The sequence below is a fragment of the Polyodon spathula genome, chromosome 8, assembly GCF_017654505.1.
Source record: "Polyodon spathula isolate WHYD16114869_AA chromosome 8, ASM1765450v1, whole genome shotgun sequence".
In the NCBI taxonomy this organism is placed as follows: Eukaryota; Metazoa; Chordata; class Actinopteri; order Acipenseriformes; family Polyodontidae; genus Polyodon; species Polyodon spathula.
The window spans coordinates 48,750,030-48,767,169 of record NC_054541.1 but is presented as its reverse complement, the minus strand read 5'-3'; the positions used below and the strand labels follow the sequence as shown (position 1 = coordinate 48,767,169).

The 17,140-nt window shown below is 39.9% G+C and overlaps 1 protein-coding gene across 10 annotated transcripts in view; it reads right to left on the bottom strand.

Annotated features, from left to right (window-relative positions):
• LOC121320099 (pleckstrin homology domain-containing family A member 5-like) overlaps positions 1-16,882 on the bottom strand; it is a 107,982-nt gene extending 91,100 nt beyond the window's left edge. For all 10 annotated transcript variants that reach the window (XM_041258299.1, XM_041258302.1, XM_041258300.1 and 7 more), the window contains exons 1-3: positions 16,781-16,882; positions 16,598-16,674; positions 15,563-15,620 (exon numbers count right to left, since the gene is read on the bottom strand). In XM_041258299.1, the coding sequence (XP_041114233.1) occupies positions 15,563-15,620; positions 16,598-16,674; positions 16,781-16,881 (236 nt within the window). In that variant the 5' untranslated portion in view covers position 16,882. The remainder of the gene's footprint in view (positions 1-15,562; positions 15,621-16,597; positions 16,675-16,780) is intronic.
• Between the last annotated feature and the right edge of the window lie 258 nt (positions 16,883-17,140).

The following is a 17,140-nucleotide window of genomic DNA, read 5'->3' as shown; positions in this document are numbered from 1 at the left end:
AAGCTTGCATGCATTATTTTTTAATGAACCATCTTCATCAGGATTATTATTATTAAGATAAAACATTTTTTAAAAAAGCACAAATAAACCACATTTTCCATATCTTCACTGACATGTAATCACAATAACACCCTTCACACCAGGAGTGAAATTAGCGACAATTAAATGAAATCCATTTAGGTTGATTAAATCCTAAAATACAACACATGCAGTTGCTGCAAGATGAGACTGTTAACAGTTTCCACCTACTAGTGTTCAAATCTTCTGGGACCTGGTCTTGTATTTTTAGGGTAAAACTAATATTCCCAGAGAAAACGTAAATGAATGTCAAATAAATGTTTGTCTTCGATGTGTACATACGGCACATTTACAGGAAATCAAGCACTTCCCCTTTCCCAGGTCTCATGAGGCATACAAGGGAAGTCATTATCTTGTGGTTTAAGAAGTCATAGTGTCAGTGATAAACTGAGCAGATGCTACTTAGTGTTCTTCAAAACCTCCAGGAATTTGCCTAAATCTCCACAACTGTATGTAAGTTAAAAACCCTGACAGAGCAGCTCCATACTGTATGTGCAAAGCAACTGTAGAGCTACAAAGCAATAAACTGAACGACTTCTAAAGCTTCTGTAAAACAGGAGAAAAGAGAAAAGCTTCAGTACTAACTAATTGGTTCAGACAATTAGGAGTGAAAAGCAGAGACTGTACAGCCAGCAAAACACACTGCCCACAGCCTATCTTCCATTAACAAAAAATAAATATACCGCTATAAAAAATAAAATAAATAAATAAAATGACAGTACAAAAACAAGCTTTGAATACTAATAAGCAATCACTTATTTGAGAATATCTGGACATACGAATCTGCATCGGTGCACTGAAGTTGCCATTGAATTTTCAATAACAAAACAGGTTAAAAGAAAGCCATCTCCGTTCCAATCTGCGTTTTCACACTGCACTGCAACGCACTGTGTCTGAACACAGCTTCCCATGTCGTGTCTCATTCTAAACTGCATCCCACTCATCTCATCAGCACACTGCACTGCAAAGCACTGTCTGATCACAGCTTCCCATGTCGTGTCTCATTCTAAACTGCATCCCACTCATCTCATCAGCACACTGCACTGCAACACACTGCGTCTGATCACTCTCACCCTAACTGCATCCCACTCATCTCATCGCTACTAACAGTAGAGGGTGGGGGGGGGGGGGGGGGGTAGGGGGGGGGGGGGGGGGGGGGGGGGGGGGGGGGGGGTGGGGGGGGCGCACAGTCATTGTAAGGGAATTTGTTCTCAACCTTGGAATACATTCCCCTTAAACAAGAGTCTGAGTAGTGGATAATTAAATCAAATTCAACTGTTTAAAAACAGAATTCTCTGCTTCCCGCGACAAAATAGCGGTAATATAACAACCGTGGAAATCTAAACTAATCTATGAAACAGTCTTTAAACTATACAGTATGTGGGGCTCAGTATCACTTTGATCACAAAACACTACATTGCAATTATTGCCCATGCCATTTTATTTGTACAGTCCCATTACTTTACATTCAGCGTTAGGAAGCTGTGTGCGCATGTGTTATATTCACCCAAGACCCTGACCCTGAACAGCTACATTTCACCTATAGAGAAAGCTGATACAGAATGGCTGTCTGTGTTCGGAATTCAATAGTGGGCTGCTTCTCCTTTTAACACAAGCACTTCTAAATATCACATGAATGGTTTGGTATTCCGGTCACATTTTTACACCAAAGCCAGCCACTATACAGTGCATACAAAACAGTGTATTAAATGTTCCATTTGCTACTGTAGCCGATTCAAATGCTGATATTGAAGGCTTAGTTACAGCAACAGGTGGATAAGCCATGTCAGAAACAAACAAACAAACAAACAAACAAAGTGGATGTTGTGATAGAAACGCACACAGAAATGTATCCATGTCACAAAGACGGCTGGAGTGGGTGGCGTCAGACCAGAGATAGGAAATAAACAACAAGAGAGAGATGGAGTTTGGTGGAGCTGAGCGTTTAATGAATTAACATACAGACAGAAAATAAACGGTTGTAACAAACAAAAACAGGACACGGCACATTTGCCAAAATAAACAGACAAACAAAATGGACTAAACAAAACACGGTGAGCAGATATTTAACTACGACTACTAATATTATTATTATTATTACCTCCGTCTCCAAACCCGTTCTCCACTCACCGAACACACAACCCAGAGTGGGTGAAAACATGCAGCTTTTATGCAGCTGTACCGAGACTCGATTGCTAATCAATCATTCAATTGCAGTCACGGCACAACTGCACGTGAATTAATAAAGTGCAATTCCCCGTGCTCACATATTACTACGTTTTACTTGCATGTGAAGTGCTGTGCAATCCTTGTGCCTAAATACAAATACATATTTTAAACACTTGTTACACAGACCCGTTTATATCCCGTGTACCAGTGACTATACACCAACATTATCACACAACATATAACACAAAATACACACAGGGGCGGGCACTTTGCCACAATGCAAGACTTTGAAATTAACACATTAACGAAGTGCTGTACACAGCTTATTCCAGAAAGGGTTCTGAATTTCTGTACTTAAACAGAAGCACAACAGCAGTGATCTGGTGCCATACTAGTGGGTCTTCTTATGAGCTACCGTGCATTCACCAAGTTCACTGGACACCAGGGGGTTACTGCACTTCAAAATCAAAACGTGTTGGTCTGTTTCTCAGAGAGGCAGAGGCTGTGCATACCATATTTAATTTCCCCTAGCCAGGGATGCACAGATATACTTTAGTGGAGGCAGCGATACATCCGCGCACATGTAAAATAACTTACACTTAGGGTCATCTTTTAAGAAAAGCTATTGAGAGTTCAGATTCTGTATTCACTGCTGTGGCAGGGGATGCATACAGTACTGGTGCACTAACCAGCATAAAGAAAAAAGAGACAGGTAAATGAGAGGCAACCGCTTATTGGAGTGACCTGTAAACCAATATTCCTATTACACTGAACACAAAGTAAATGATTTCAATACAGAAACAGACCACTCAGAAAATGCAAGTTATGAAAAAAAGTATAACAGTGTATGCATTTGGTTAACTTCAGCCCCACAGCCTGAGCTCTCACGGCAGTAGACCCTTTGAGCTAAATCCTTCCCAGTTTCCCCTTCAGGGCCCTGGCTGGATTTATTTGCATTTCTTTCAAACAACTGGGCAGCAAACAACATCTAAATGACTGTCCTTAAACACAGCCTCCAATTGCAGACAGGTGTACTGTACTGCCTTCCCCATTAATGGGTCAGTGAATAGGGATACTGTACTGTATGCCTAATCCTGGTATACAATGAGCGTCATGCCAGATGTAGAAACATGCTGGTGTTTAAATAAATAAATAAATAACCACAAACAAACAGGAATGCAGATCCTAGATTTCTGTGCACAGCCTTTGTTGTTAAGTTCCTTTCTCCTGTCTAACTGCTACGTGGCTGTTACTGTACATTAGGGCTCTTACTTCCAGCCGATGTCCCACTAAACTGCTTTACAAATGTTCATGCACAATGCATCGTTAAGCCTCTTTCACACTGGCATGATCTACCTGGGTCAGGTCCTACCCCTGTCATGCAGGTCGCGTATGCAATTTCACACTGCTTTTGATAAAGTAGGGTTGACCTGGCTGACAGATGCAAGTGCACAATGCACGTGTCAATGTCCCGGAAGCAGCTTGTTACTGACGCTCCCATCCAAGCTTGTCTGGATTGAACAGTCAGCCACACTTTTAATTAGAACAAATGTTTCTATATCCCTGCTGCAATCTGACTCATGCTGTGTCTAAAATCAACAAAAATATGTCTCAACAGAATACACTGAATTTGTTCCTTGTGAAAGTGACTTTTTCACGCAGGCATAGCTGTTTGTTATTGATTCAGCTCACGAACAGCCATCAAGCATGATTCGCGGTATATGGTTTTCATACTACACAGGATTTTGACCAGGTTAGTCAGGACCTGGACCGAGGTAAGAATGCCTCTGTGAAAGGGGCTTTACTGCATTTGCATTTCTGATGTACAGTACTGCAATACAGCATCCAACAAATAAAACACAATGCAACAAGTTATCTTCCAAGGGAGATGCAGTCCATATGGCTGTCATGCTCTTCAATCAGACTACTATCACTTACAGGTATATAATGAGTGACAGTGCTTTCAAGGCTATAAGAAAACTTTGTGTCACAAGCAGTTCTAATGGAGTATCGCTAGCATTGACAGATAATTATGAAATGCCAGGCCTGATGCTTCTCTTTTATCTCTGAGATCCCATGGAATTTAAGAGCTTTTCCGTGCCCTTAGCAACAAGGAAGCGGGCATCAATATTGCAACAGCTGGTTGGAAGATAGGGTGAAGACACAAATAAGGAAACCATGTGTGAGTGTGTGCAGAGAAGACAAACACTTATAGATCACAGTCTGTTGATTTTACAAAAATAGAATTCGACTACTGTATGTTACCAGGTCATACACACCAATTCAAGGTCTCCTAGGCACTCTCCAGCTGTTAGTTTCTCATTTAGTAACATTAAAAGAAAAAAAAAAAAAGAAGTCTAATAAAGACTCCTGTGAAACACTTATGAGAAGTGAAATCTAAACTAAAAAAGGTGTTTGCCTAACATGTCACATCAAACCACTGTGTGCAGGAAAAATGCTCATAGATCTATATAGCCGGAAGGTGGGTTTTAGGGTGTTTTGGGAAATCTGTCTCAATCTTCCGCCATTAGGAAGCCAAATACAACACTTTCAAATCAATCCAGGGCTAGAAATAAGACTCCCATTGCATAGCAGTTTGAGCCATTCCTGTCTTTTAAAAGACACCTCAGCTTGTTGCCTATACACTGGGGCTAATCAAGCTCCTAGTAAAACATGGAATGGGTGTAACTGCTAAACATTTCCATTCCTGCAATCCAACAAGTAGTACAGATATATGTGTGTGTGTGTGTGTGTGTGTGTGTGTGTGTGTGTGTGTGTGTACAGGGCGAGCAGTCCTGTACAGTATTTATTTTTAGAACAGGGTTTCCACCTCCGTCCATGTGCAGTTTATTTTGTGTTTTGTATTAGAATTTATTTACTTGGGTTTATTATGTATATAAATGTTAGCGAACGCCGTGGATTTTGTTATTGTATTTATGACGGCATAGCCGCGTTTGTTTTGTTTTTGTGTTTTTTAGCATGGATGGGAAGTCCCATCCACAATTAAAAACATTGTGCAGAAGGTGGCCATCTCCCTATTAATTAATTGTTTCATTTGTTACTAATCGGGAGATGATCACCTGCATAAAAGCCTGCAGCTCTCTGAGGTCAGGGTGGGTGTTCGGAGGAGTGAACGAGAGAGGAGAGGAGAGGAGAGTAAAAAAAAGAAGAAAAAACGAAACTAAAATATATAAAATATACATAGAGGATCAGTGAAGGCAATTGCCCAGAATGACCGAGGCATTTGTTTTGTGTTCGTGATTGTTTTTGTTTCAACTTTTTTGTGCTCTGGGAGCAAGTGTTTTTGTTTAAATATTTTATTTATTTTTGTTATTGAAAATAAACAACGCCGCAAGGGTCTATTGCCTGAAGTATTGCCTGTTTTTCTGTTCCTTCATCTGGCCTGACGTCACCACTCGCCGTACATTCAAAACATGAACGTAACATGACAAATATCCTGCGCATGGAGCCCCTGCACATACTGTAATGTGAACACTCAAGCTAGAATATTTTCATTAGAGGTACTGTACTGCAGACCCAGATATAAAAACCATTTGTCTTTTGACCTCAGACAGACAGGTGGGATGTTTCAAGTGTAACTAATGGGACAATCCGGTTCAATTCTCTCTCCCCGGATGGTGGGAAACGAGCTGTGCAGATTGATGCAGGTGCAATAAAGTATGCAGCCGGGATTGCTGGGGTCCCGCTGAATTATCTGCAAACTTCAGCAGGATTTACTTGCCACAGCCCACAACACATTATGCCACTATTGACTTTTTAATTAAAACCTCAAGCTTCATTTTCTTAAATCTGGTGCACAAACTGAATAAAAATGAATCCAGCGGTACACAGCAGTGCCTTCAGGCACCCAAAGCTAAAGGCCAGGGGATCAAGTAACAAGGTTTAAAAAGGGTTAGGTTGTTTTAAACAGACGTTGCCAAATTGTTTCTGTTTTATTAATAACTGAACAAAGATAGCAGGCCAACTACAGTAGTTAAACAAATTATTATACAGGTCATAAGCAAATTAGCCAATGAGAATCAATGCAAAGAATCAACATCAATTTAAAACTATTTTGCAAACACCAATCCATATTTACTGACCACCACCAATGCCCAACCCACCTCTGTCAATTTATTTTAAAAATCTGTGTTACTGTAGCTCTTAATAATATTTGAAAATGCTTCCAAGTCAAGCTTGAATTACTTCCAAATCCAGTTCGTACTGTAAGAGTTCTTGCAATCTCATTGTTTACATGAAAATAGCATTTCCTGCAATCAAACTGAGTGCGTGCCAAAACTGAAGACAAGCAGCGTAGAACAGACAAACTTGTTTCTTTCACATAACGCAATATCTACTATGAGTCAGAGAGAGAGAGAGCGAGAGAGAGAGAGAGCGAGAGGAGACATGCACACACACACACACACACACACAAAGTTAATTGAATTACAGCCATACAATTTGTGATCCTTCAAAAAGGCAAACATTTTTTGGTACTGCAATAAGTCTAAAGACGGTTTCCTAAAACACATGCTTTGTCCCAAAGACCCACTACAGTACAGGTCACAAACAAACGGTACAGCTGCTAATTAAACAAATAAATAAATACATAAAATAAAATGGAGAGATTAGTTCACATATGTTCCATTGGTATTAGTGTCACAGGGGTGGAAATGAGACTGCAATTGGAGGTGGGGTGAGGGAGGAAATTAGGACTTTTTCCAGCCCGTGTCCTGCACAAAGTATTTATAATATTTCCAAGTACATTCACACACCTTATTCGGTAAGCTTTTACTGTGAACATAAAGAAACCACATGTCACACACGCTCAGATTCAAATAGTTTTCAACTGCTATTCAATAGGAGTCTTGTTTGTCATTTAGATCCCAGTTTTACTGTACTGTAAAATGGCATAGAATTGCTTTATAATATGGTACACTTACAAAACTGATTAATTTAATAAAAGTAATTCATCCGAGATAAAGCCAGCGTTTTACAAGGACTGTAAATAGATTCCTATTAAGAGAATCTTTCATCTTCCATTCAAATCATATCACTACAGCAAGATCAATATACATACATATAACAAAGTCCTATTGTTTTCCTTTAACGTTAGCTCAGTGGAGTCAGTGTTATATTCCCAGTGTCGCCCCTCTAAAGAACATTATAATCCTGGGAGTAGAGCCAAGGGAAGCTGTAAAGTCATTTCATCATAATGCTAAACTCAGACAGGGATAGGGGTAGGGATAGGCTTCCCACTCCCTGATGAAAAGGGTCAAGCTGCTGCACGATTAACACTGACTGCTGCAGAACAGCCCTGTTTCCTAGATTTCTCGTGCGGAACTACAGTAGATAAACACACTTGTTCAAAGGCTATCTATCTATCTAAAACCTACACTGACAGAATTATTATTATTAGGGAACCTGCTGCAACTTAAACTTGACCCCTGTAGTTGCCTACTAAAAACAATAAAATACAAAAGGAAAAACCTTCGACACACTTAGGGCATTTCATTAGATGGTCCCGCATTTAATACAGTAACCGGTTCTTGTAAATACTTGAGTTTTAACACTGTTTAACCCTTTCCAACATTCAGTTTTGCAAGTGCAGCCTGTAGCGCTTTAAAGCTTCTCTCCTGCAGGTTCTACACCACAGAAATCATATTGCAGAATACCTTTTTGTTTATTTTTTCAAAGCCAAACACACAACACTGATATTTTCTTGTACTATAACTGACGACACCCATAATGTTTTTGCTTGATGCTTTGTACTCCTACTAATACTACTGTACGTTGATAAATATTAAGTTACTTATGGGTGCATTGCTTGAAGTCTTCTATGCAATCTCACAAACCAATTAAAAGTAGATTACTAATGGGAGTACTTGAATGTTAGTCTAATGAAAGTGTTAAGAGTTATTAACCTTTTTGCAATTGTCAGCTTGACACCCTCCCCTTATCATTGTTCTGCCCCCAGTAGACGGAGTGGCCTCTGTCATTTTGGTGATTGTGTAGAACTTGACTCTTTCAGAGGCAGCCGCTAATAAAAGGTGCCTATAATATTCAACAAGCTGGTTCATAACGTATTAACGCATTTCCTTACTGTATTCATCTGTGTGCCTTTATATTGAAGTTCTAACATGTTCACAGAGTTTAAGAATTTAATTTTAAAATGCAAGTAGCGTAATTAATTTGCAGTCAGTGTGATACCTCAAAAGAAATGTGCAGAGCCGATAAAGAACCTTGCAGAACACATGCATTGTTGTGCAGCAGTTCAAAGTAAATTGCAGTTAAATTAATAATAATAATAATAATAATAATAATAATAATACTTTATTTTTATATGGCGCCTTTCATAGTGGACCACCATCACAAAGCGCTTTACAAAATAAGAGACTAGGGTGTGTGAACTATGCATCAGCTGCAGAGTCACTTACAACAACACCTCACCCCAAAGACAGAGCACAAGGAGGTCAAATGACTTGCTCAGGGTCACACAATGAGTCAGTGGCTGAGCCGGGATTTTAACCAGGATTGTACAGTATTTATCAAGATTATTCATAACTTCCTAAGGTAATGTTGCATTTTACCCCCTGAAAATACATTTCACTCTCTGTGTTAAAATTAGAGGGTAAGTTGCTCCCAGACCCAAAACGTTACCTGGAGCACTGGAGTACTCCATTACTCAACCTCACCCCTACTGCAGCAACCATGTTGTAAATTCTGGGAAACAGACAACCAGCACTGGCAGTGCACACACATGCAGTCTCAGCACAATGATGTAGTCAAAATCACAATTCAAGATTCACATCATACACCGCTTTCCCCCCTCCAAGCTCTGCGATTTCATCAGAGACAGGTTTAATGTAATTCTCTCTGCAGAATTGCACAAGCTATGAAGCACACAGCTTGAATGATATTAACTGTGCCACCCTTGCTCTCAGAGTCAGCATTAAAGCACAGCAATGCTTTTGTACAGTGGATAAGGGTGCGCTCTGGGAGCTGAAGTTCAAAGGCAGTGGCAGAGGATATAACCTCAAAAAACAAAAAGGTTTCTACAGTAGGTGGGGCCAGGGTAGGACAAATATTTAGTCTACTGTAAATTACCTAAAGCTTAAAGTAGAGTTTAACAATGAAATAAAATAAATATACAAAGACAAGTCATTGTTTATTACAACATTCCATATGTAACAAAGCTGTCTCTTCACCTACTGCACACTACTGCATGCAACGCCTGCTGGAACCAAACATGAAACAACTTGTAGAGATTGTGAATCAGCATCTTCTCCTGCATGTCATTCTGCGCTTGCTTGTTTACACACTGTGTGTAAGACTCCACAAAATATTTACTGGTTCAATAAACAATACCCATAAAAAAGGTACACACACTAGTGTAAACAGTTTAAATCCCATCCAATAGGCTGGCAGTAGTTTCAGAATGCAATTTATTACTTTCGAAATCAGGTTAATTTTTTTTTTTTTTTTTGCCCCGCCTTTTTCCCCTAAAATGACGATGATACTATTATGAAAGTCAAACTTTGCACATGTGCAGTACATAATCGGAATAAGTTTTCCAAAAACTGTGTTTACATGATATACATTTTGTTAGTTTACAGAATTTAATCGGAAATTTCTAAGTGCTGTTTTCCGAAAACTGACTTTTAACCAATATTCTCATCAACTTCACAGTTTAGCAGCAATATTAATACAACACCAAATCTGGACTATTTGTTCCATTGTACCATTTAAAGAACAGTATGTTAAAGCTTTAAAAGCTTGGTGGTGTTTGTTTGTTCTAGTGGTATCAACACAGACTTCATAAGCAATTAATGATGTACCGTGAAACACACTGTAGTCTACATTTTATAAAATGCAAACCCAGGATCCTGTTGCCTATTTAACACCAAGATTAAATACAAGCAAGCCAGGCGGGTCAGCTGTGCTACAGCCCAAGATCAACCGGTCAGCCCATTCCCATCCCCAGGCCAGCAAAGACACCTTTATTTTATTTCAGCTTTCAAGCGTGATCTTCAGCTGCTGCAATTATCCACACACTTCATTCATATTGGTGAGCAAGTAATTCAATCCTGGTCAATTAGGTGTGTAAAAACCTGGGGAAAGCAGGCAATAGGCTGCGAGTCAAGTTTCAGATTATCCACTATTATGAATGGCTCTGGTGTGACACCAATCAGACTTGTTTTCAAGTTGAAAGTTACCTCTTGAGCTTCTCCCATTTTGGAAGGCAGTGTCAGGACAAGAGCACTTTCATGGTGATGCACAGTACAGTTCTTCAAAATGCTTATTGTTTCGGTGACAAAGACATTTTGGAAACCAGGTGAGTTTGAAACAGCTGACTGAGGAAAAGGTGAAGCAAAAAAAGATCAAAATAAATGTGAATTTTACGTGAATTAAGCATTGAAATCATTCCTAAACACCCCCAGAATATTCGACTCTGGCTACCATCTCAGTCAGCCGTGCGTATAAATGGAGTACTTGCGGATAAGCATGCAGCAAAATACAGGCCGGTTCATTGAAACCTGGATTACTCCATTAGCTCATTCCATTACAGAAACAATAAAAACATCAGATAAAATCCATGCTTTCCAACGGACATCTGCATCTAACTAAGCAGCTGTAAATGCAGAGCTCAACCATGGTTTTAAATCACATCATCACGATCCTCATAACAGCAAAGTAATGCCGGCTTGAAGCTTTATTAATTAATCTATGTAGCCTTTTATTTTTACACATCTAGGACAACTTAATCATTTAGCAACAAACATGTAATTCCAAAAGACACGCAACTTAAATCACGTTGTAGTTTACAGAAAGACAACCCACAGAAAAATTGCAAAGCTTTCTTCTGACTCCACCAGATCCACCTTTCACCTTCCTTGGTGACCTGCTCCTCCCAAGATACTCAATTTGCTCTACAGCAGTTCCAGCTGTGAGATCTGAGGCCTTTACACCACACACTCCTGGAAGAGGAGCGCCTGCCTCCTGATCCTGCAGCCCAGGCGCGCAGCTGGCTAGGAAGGATAAGATGTATACTAGGACGCTTACCCTAGCATTCACCTCTCCTTGATCGGACCCATGACATGCAACTGAGGTCAGCCTCAGCTGGCAGGACTTGGATGGAAAGGGACTTCAAAAGAAGACACATTTGTTTCCATCCAACAGCAGAACGCAATCCAAACCTGTGAAACTGAAACTCTGTCAGCCAGTTAGTGCTGGGGCGTGAATGAAATATACGATACCATGCAAGCAACGCAAAAGGATTTCAAAGCTTTAAATTCTACATTTTTAAAACTGTGTTCAAACTTCAAACTAAAAAGTCCATTAATAAAAAAAAGGAAAAAAAAATATAAAACAAAGATCCATATAAAATCAGTTTTTAAAGGGTTTAACAGAGCAACAGATCCATCAAAAACAAGAAAGGATTTTAGCCATGGCCTGTCAAACAGATAAAAAATAATATTAAACTTAATGTACCACACTTGAGCCCTGTCTTCAAGCTTAAAAAAATAAAATAAAAGTTACCTTCACTGTACTTTAATGTTTACTCTGTCAACTACAAAAAACTAACGTGAACAGATTACTTCCCTCATTGGGAGGGATGTTTTGTGTTAAAACCATAACTAGCACACAATCAAGTATGAAATTACTAGATGCTTGATCAAGGCTTGCCATCTGCAGGTTTTATTAAGAACATAAGAACATAAGAACATAAGAAAGTTTACAAACGAGAGGAGGCCATTCGGCCCATCTTGCTCGTTTGGTTGTTAGTAGCTTATTGATCCCAAAATCTCATCAAGCAGCTTCTTGAAGGATCCCAGGGTGTCAGCTTCAACAACATTACTGGGGAGTTGATTCCAGACCCTCACAATTCTCTGTGTAAAAAAGTGTCTCCTATTTTCTGTTCTGAATGCCCCTTTTTCTAAACTCCATTTGTGACCCCTGGTCCTTGTTTCTTTTTTCAGGCTGAAAAAGTCCCTTGGGTCGACACTGTCAATACCTTTTAGAATTTTGAATGCTTGAATTAGGTCGCCACGTAGTCTTCTTTGTTCAAGACTGAACAGATTCAATTCTTTTAGCCTGTCTGCATATGACATGCCTTTTAAGCCCGGAATAATTCTGGTCGCTCTTCTTTGCACTCTTTCTAGAGCAGCAATATCTTTAGAAAGAGTGCAAAGAAGAGCGACCAGAATTATTCCGGGCTTAAAAGGCATGTCATATGCAGACAGGCTAAAAGAATTGAATCTGTTCAGTCTTGATTAAGATGTAGTTTCCAGTGCAGGTAAACAGACACAGGGTTTGCTTCCATGAGTGACAATATTACAAGTTCTCTGTTGCTAAAGCCTTTTATTACAGATTTAAATCACATGTCAGAAATCAACCAATTGCAGTGAAGTATTTCCCAAAAAGATATTCCCGAGTACAATCTTCATTTGCGTGACTTAATAAGTTAACACACGATAAGTCCATGTCTGTATTGTAGAAGTGACATCATTTCACAGTTTGAGCCACCAAAATTGATCAGCTTTGCGGACCTCCTGTCCAAACTGCACGAGCCAACATCTTATACAACAAGAGAAACCCTACACAAGACATATTAACTTAGTGTGTGGCTCATCATGTTTACAGACAGCCAACATGTTCACTAGACACTGTGTCACATTATCAATAATAACCAACACAGACTTGCAAACTGACCTGAGAAATTGTAACAGTTTAATTTGCTCTCTCAGTAACTTAACAGATTTATAAAATATACAAAGGTCCATTGTGTTTCTAAAATGTGGAAACTTGATGCAACATTGGATTTTATGCCCAGGACAAATACATTTTAAAAAATAAAGTTAAAATACTGTAGCAGCCATCCGGCATGCGAGTCAGCTGACAGGGGCACATGAGATGCTGCCCCATGAAACTACATCACTGGTTAAATACCCACAGTGCGGATAACTGCCTCAAAAGACAACACCAGATTTTTTTTTTTTTTCTGTTCCAAAGAAAATATGCAGTCTTGGACACAAACTATTGTTAAACATTAACCAGAGTGCCTTCAATCACAAATGCCAATTTGATGTGCCACTGAACTGTAACCAATTACATAATAAACTAGGCTATGTTTCCATATGTCAGTTTATAAGACCTCTACCACCTGTTCCTCTTTTTATACCTGAAATCAGCATGGTGGTGTTGGTTACAATCAAGAGCTAAAAGCAAAGACATTTTTGGAGATTAAACAAGGGTGATCCCCACTGGAATATGATGGCATTTGTTACATGTAGCTTTCTAACAGATGCCAACTTATTCCAATAAAATATGAATACAACACCCTTTCTGACATTATCTCACTTACTCACCCTGTCACAAACACAGTGCTTCGCCAGCTCCAGCCACTGCACTTTATCAGCTGGAAAAAAAAACAACTCAATACTGTTCTTTTTTAAAGGCTGTCAGATCCAATTTGTAAAAAGCTTCTCTGTGTTTGTAAGGGGGATTAATGCTTTTATGAACGATTCCTTTTGGTGACACTCCCATGTAACTTACACACAGTCAGCCATAAAGAAAGTCAAAAACACTCTGCAATTCCTTCAGTCAATCCCACAATTCACAGGCAGTCGCCAAAAAGTTTGTCTAGTTGACTTAAGGTTTTGACCACTCAGTTTTTAAACCTCTGCTTTTTAAGCACAGTTTGCACTGCATGCAAATAGACCACAGAATGCCTTCCGTCCCTTTCAGTTTACATGCACATTTTTGATCAAAATTGCATAACAAAGGCAATGAAAATACAGCACAGAGAGTCACTCTTCACGTGATGTAAATCATCCAGTGACTGCAAGATAAAAATGAATGGGCCTGTAGAGTTTTATAATGAATTTCATACTGTACTGCCAACTACATAGAGTACTACAGGTAAACACTATAGCAACACTCAGGCAAAACATGCAAATAGCAATTTACTATAAAGCTGTAATGCCCCAATTAAAACTATAGTATTTTAAGTTCTACCCCCTGGTCTTGAAGGAGACCTGTGTGTGTCTGACCACACTGACATGCACTCTAGTCAAACTCAAAGGCAAACTTAAATCTTTAAAGCCATCATATAAATTACAGGCTACAAAAACAACACATTCTGCATCTTTTGAGATTAATTCGCTTTTTACCCTCACTGTATTAAATCAACAGAAATTTGACAGAAATTGCATAACATGCAATCCTTTACTGTATGTTTATTTTTTTAGAAACGTTATCTGCTAAATTAAAAGGGGAAGACAGCCACAATACCTCTCATAAAGGAATTAAGTGACAGTCAGACCACAATCATATAGTAGTAACTGGCAATACCTTTTCATGGAAACTGCTCAACAATGTTCTGACAATTTATTATAATTTTTTTTTTAGACGAGTAAAAAAAAGTTACAAGCCAGGTTGTAGGGACTGCAAAGCTTTACAATGTGCTTATGTTAATAAACTTGGCAAGTAACCCATTTACAAAATTGTTTCTGCTGTCTTATCGCATCCAGTCGCATCATTACATCCACAGAGTTTGGAAGCACAACAAGCAGGCCAATGATGGACACTATTTATACATTAAATAATATTTAAAATAACATTTAAAAAGAGCTTTAACATAATGCAGCTTTGTTGATTTTGAAAGAATCGGCTATTGATTTCCATTGGCGAGATCAAAAGCCATATACGGTTTGTGCATTTTTCTACTTTGTTAGACTAGCTATTGACTCCAGTAAGCAAGCTGTACAGTATGATGTAATCCTGACTGTACTGTAGTAGTGTCAGCCAGTTCTTAGCTCCCTGGCTGTGAGAACACTGAACTAAATTCTAGCAAGCTGGAACTCTTTATAAACAAGCTGCCATGTGCATCACCAAACTTGCACAGTAGATGGTAATATACTGTGATTTCAACTGCAGAAAAACATAATAAAAGTATTTGACGAGGCCACGTGGAGGTTTAGTGTTGTATCCCCAGGGGAGATCTGCTGTCATACAAGTAGAGCCTGTTCAGCTGGGCAGGGTCTGAGTCACACCAATGTCTGAACTTCACATGTTAGTTTCACAATAATGATCAGTTCTAGGCAGGGAGGCTTGTTTAAGGTTTGCCAAAGGCAGGGCTGCAGAGAGTATAATGCAACCAAATTCATTCAGATCTACTGCAAAAGAAGTTGTGGTTTAACTGGACTGCTGCTCCCTCAAGACCAGGTGCAGGAAAGCAAAGAACACTGAGATCCACAGCGCATTGTAACCTCTTAACAGCTTTACTGTACAGTATTTTAGTAGTGGCACTTACTTTATGAAGCACCTGGCTCCTTCGAAGGTGAACCCTTCTTCCCACCCTGTGGGTAAATCTGTAAACAGAAAGGGAATGGGTCAGAGAGGCAGGCTGAACAAGTAGTAACTCCTGCCAGTACAACAAGGTAGCTGCAGTGCAATTAGCTGGCCATTCTGGTGCTGTCATCTACTGGCTCTGTATTGTAGTAGTAGCAAAGTAGTACACCACTGATGGAAAAACTGCATAGCAAACTGTTTTCCATGATGCCTTTTCTTTGCACAGCTGCCTGCAGTACATCCATGCACTTTCTACAGTGATGTGTGTGTCTTCCATGGACTAACATGTTATGAGCGTGGTCACGGTGTATAGGAAGCACGCATGATGTATTCAAGTCTTATTAAAATGCATTTGCTTTTGATCCATGGTCTAAACTGCACTACAGATTAAGCAGCTGGTCATCGCCAGTCGGTTGCGCGCTATCTTTTCTTCATCGTACACAGCTATGTAGCTAACGTGCGATTATTTGTAAACTGGTTCTTCAACTCTGGGTTTAAACTGTGCTCTCTGGTCTGCTGCTAGTACTAGGTGCTGTTTTTTCACAATCGGAACTATAACAAGGCACGCGTGCTTGTATTGTCCTGCTTGGAGTAAACTTTAAAACGCCTGACACCATAAACTAAAAACACGGACTTTGCCCAATTGATGCAGCAACCTCACTTAGCTGGGAACGTTCCAAACGTGCCGTAACTAAATTAAGAAAAGAAAATCGTGGAATTAATATTCCGACTCCAGCCTTTTGCATTCCTTTACAGATTATATTCTGCCGGTGCATAACGCCTCCTTTTTCTCCCACGCTACGACTGCTGCTGCATTTCAGTTTTAAGCAGCACTTGTTTCACGCTGTAATGTTTAAATAAACAATGCCACAACACTACCGTAAAAGACAAGCATCAGAACGCACCAGACAAGCAAAAGAATGCAGCAGTTAGATTCACTGGTGCACACCGAGCGGGGTCCAGAGTTTTGCAGGCTGCAGGTTGACAACAATTTTACCTGGAGTTTTCCTGTGTCCAGTAATTACGGCCTCACCAGTCACTGGATGCAGCCAGGTTGTACTCTTGCCTTGTTCGCTGTTGGTGAGAGAATAAAGAAGAAACCATTTAAAAGTCTGAGTTGAAGTTTCGAGCCAAACCAGACGGAAATGTATCCAAGTCTTGGGTGCAGTTAGATATTTACTTGATAAAAAAGACGCGTCCGTCCCGGGTTACCCCGTAACTCCACGAAGACGGGAGGCATGAGAGCCACTCCGGGCTCAGATCCGCCGCCATGTCTGGCATTCTAGCGAGATTGAAGTGCGCGTTCCCGCGGCACGGACACGAAACCCTAGCAACTGGGTCTGAGAGCGCGCTGCTCGGAGAAGGCCTCTTGGGGGCGGGAGCGTGCCTGCGATAGGCAGCTGCGGGAAGGTAGCAGGTGTGCGGGTATTGCTCGCATTAATAAGAGGCGCTTCGTGTGTTTATTGTTGAGGCATATGCATAATAATAATAACTAATGCTGAATAGAAAAACTAAAATGTCAGCTAACAGCAAAATAATA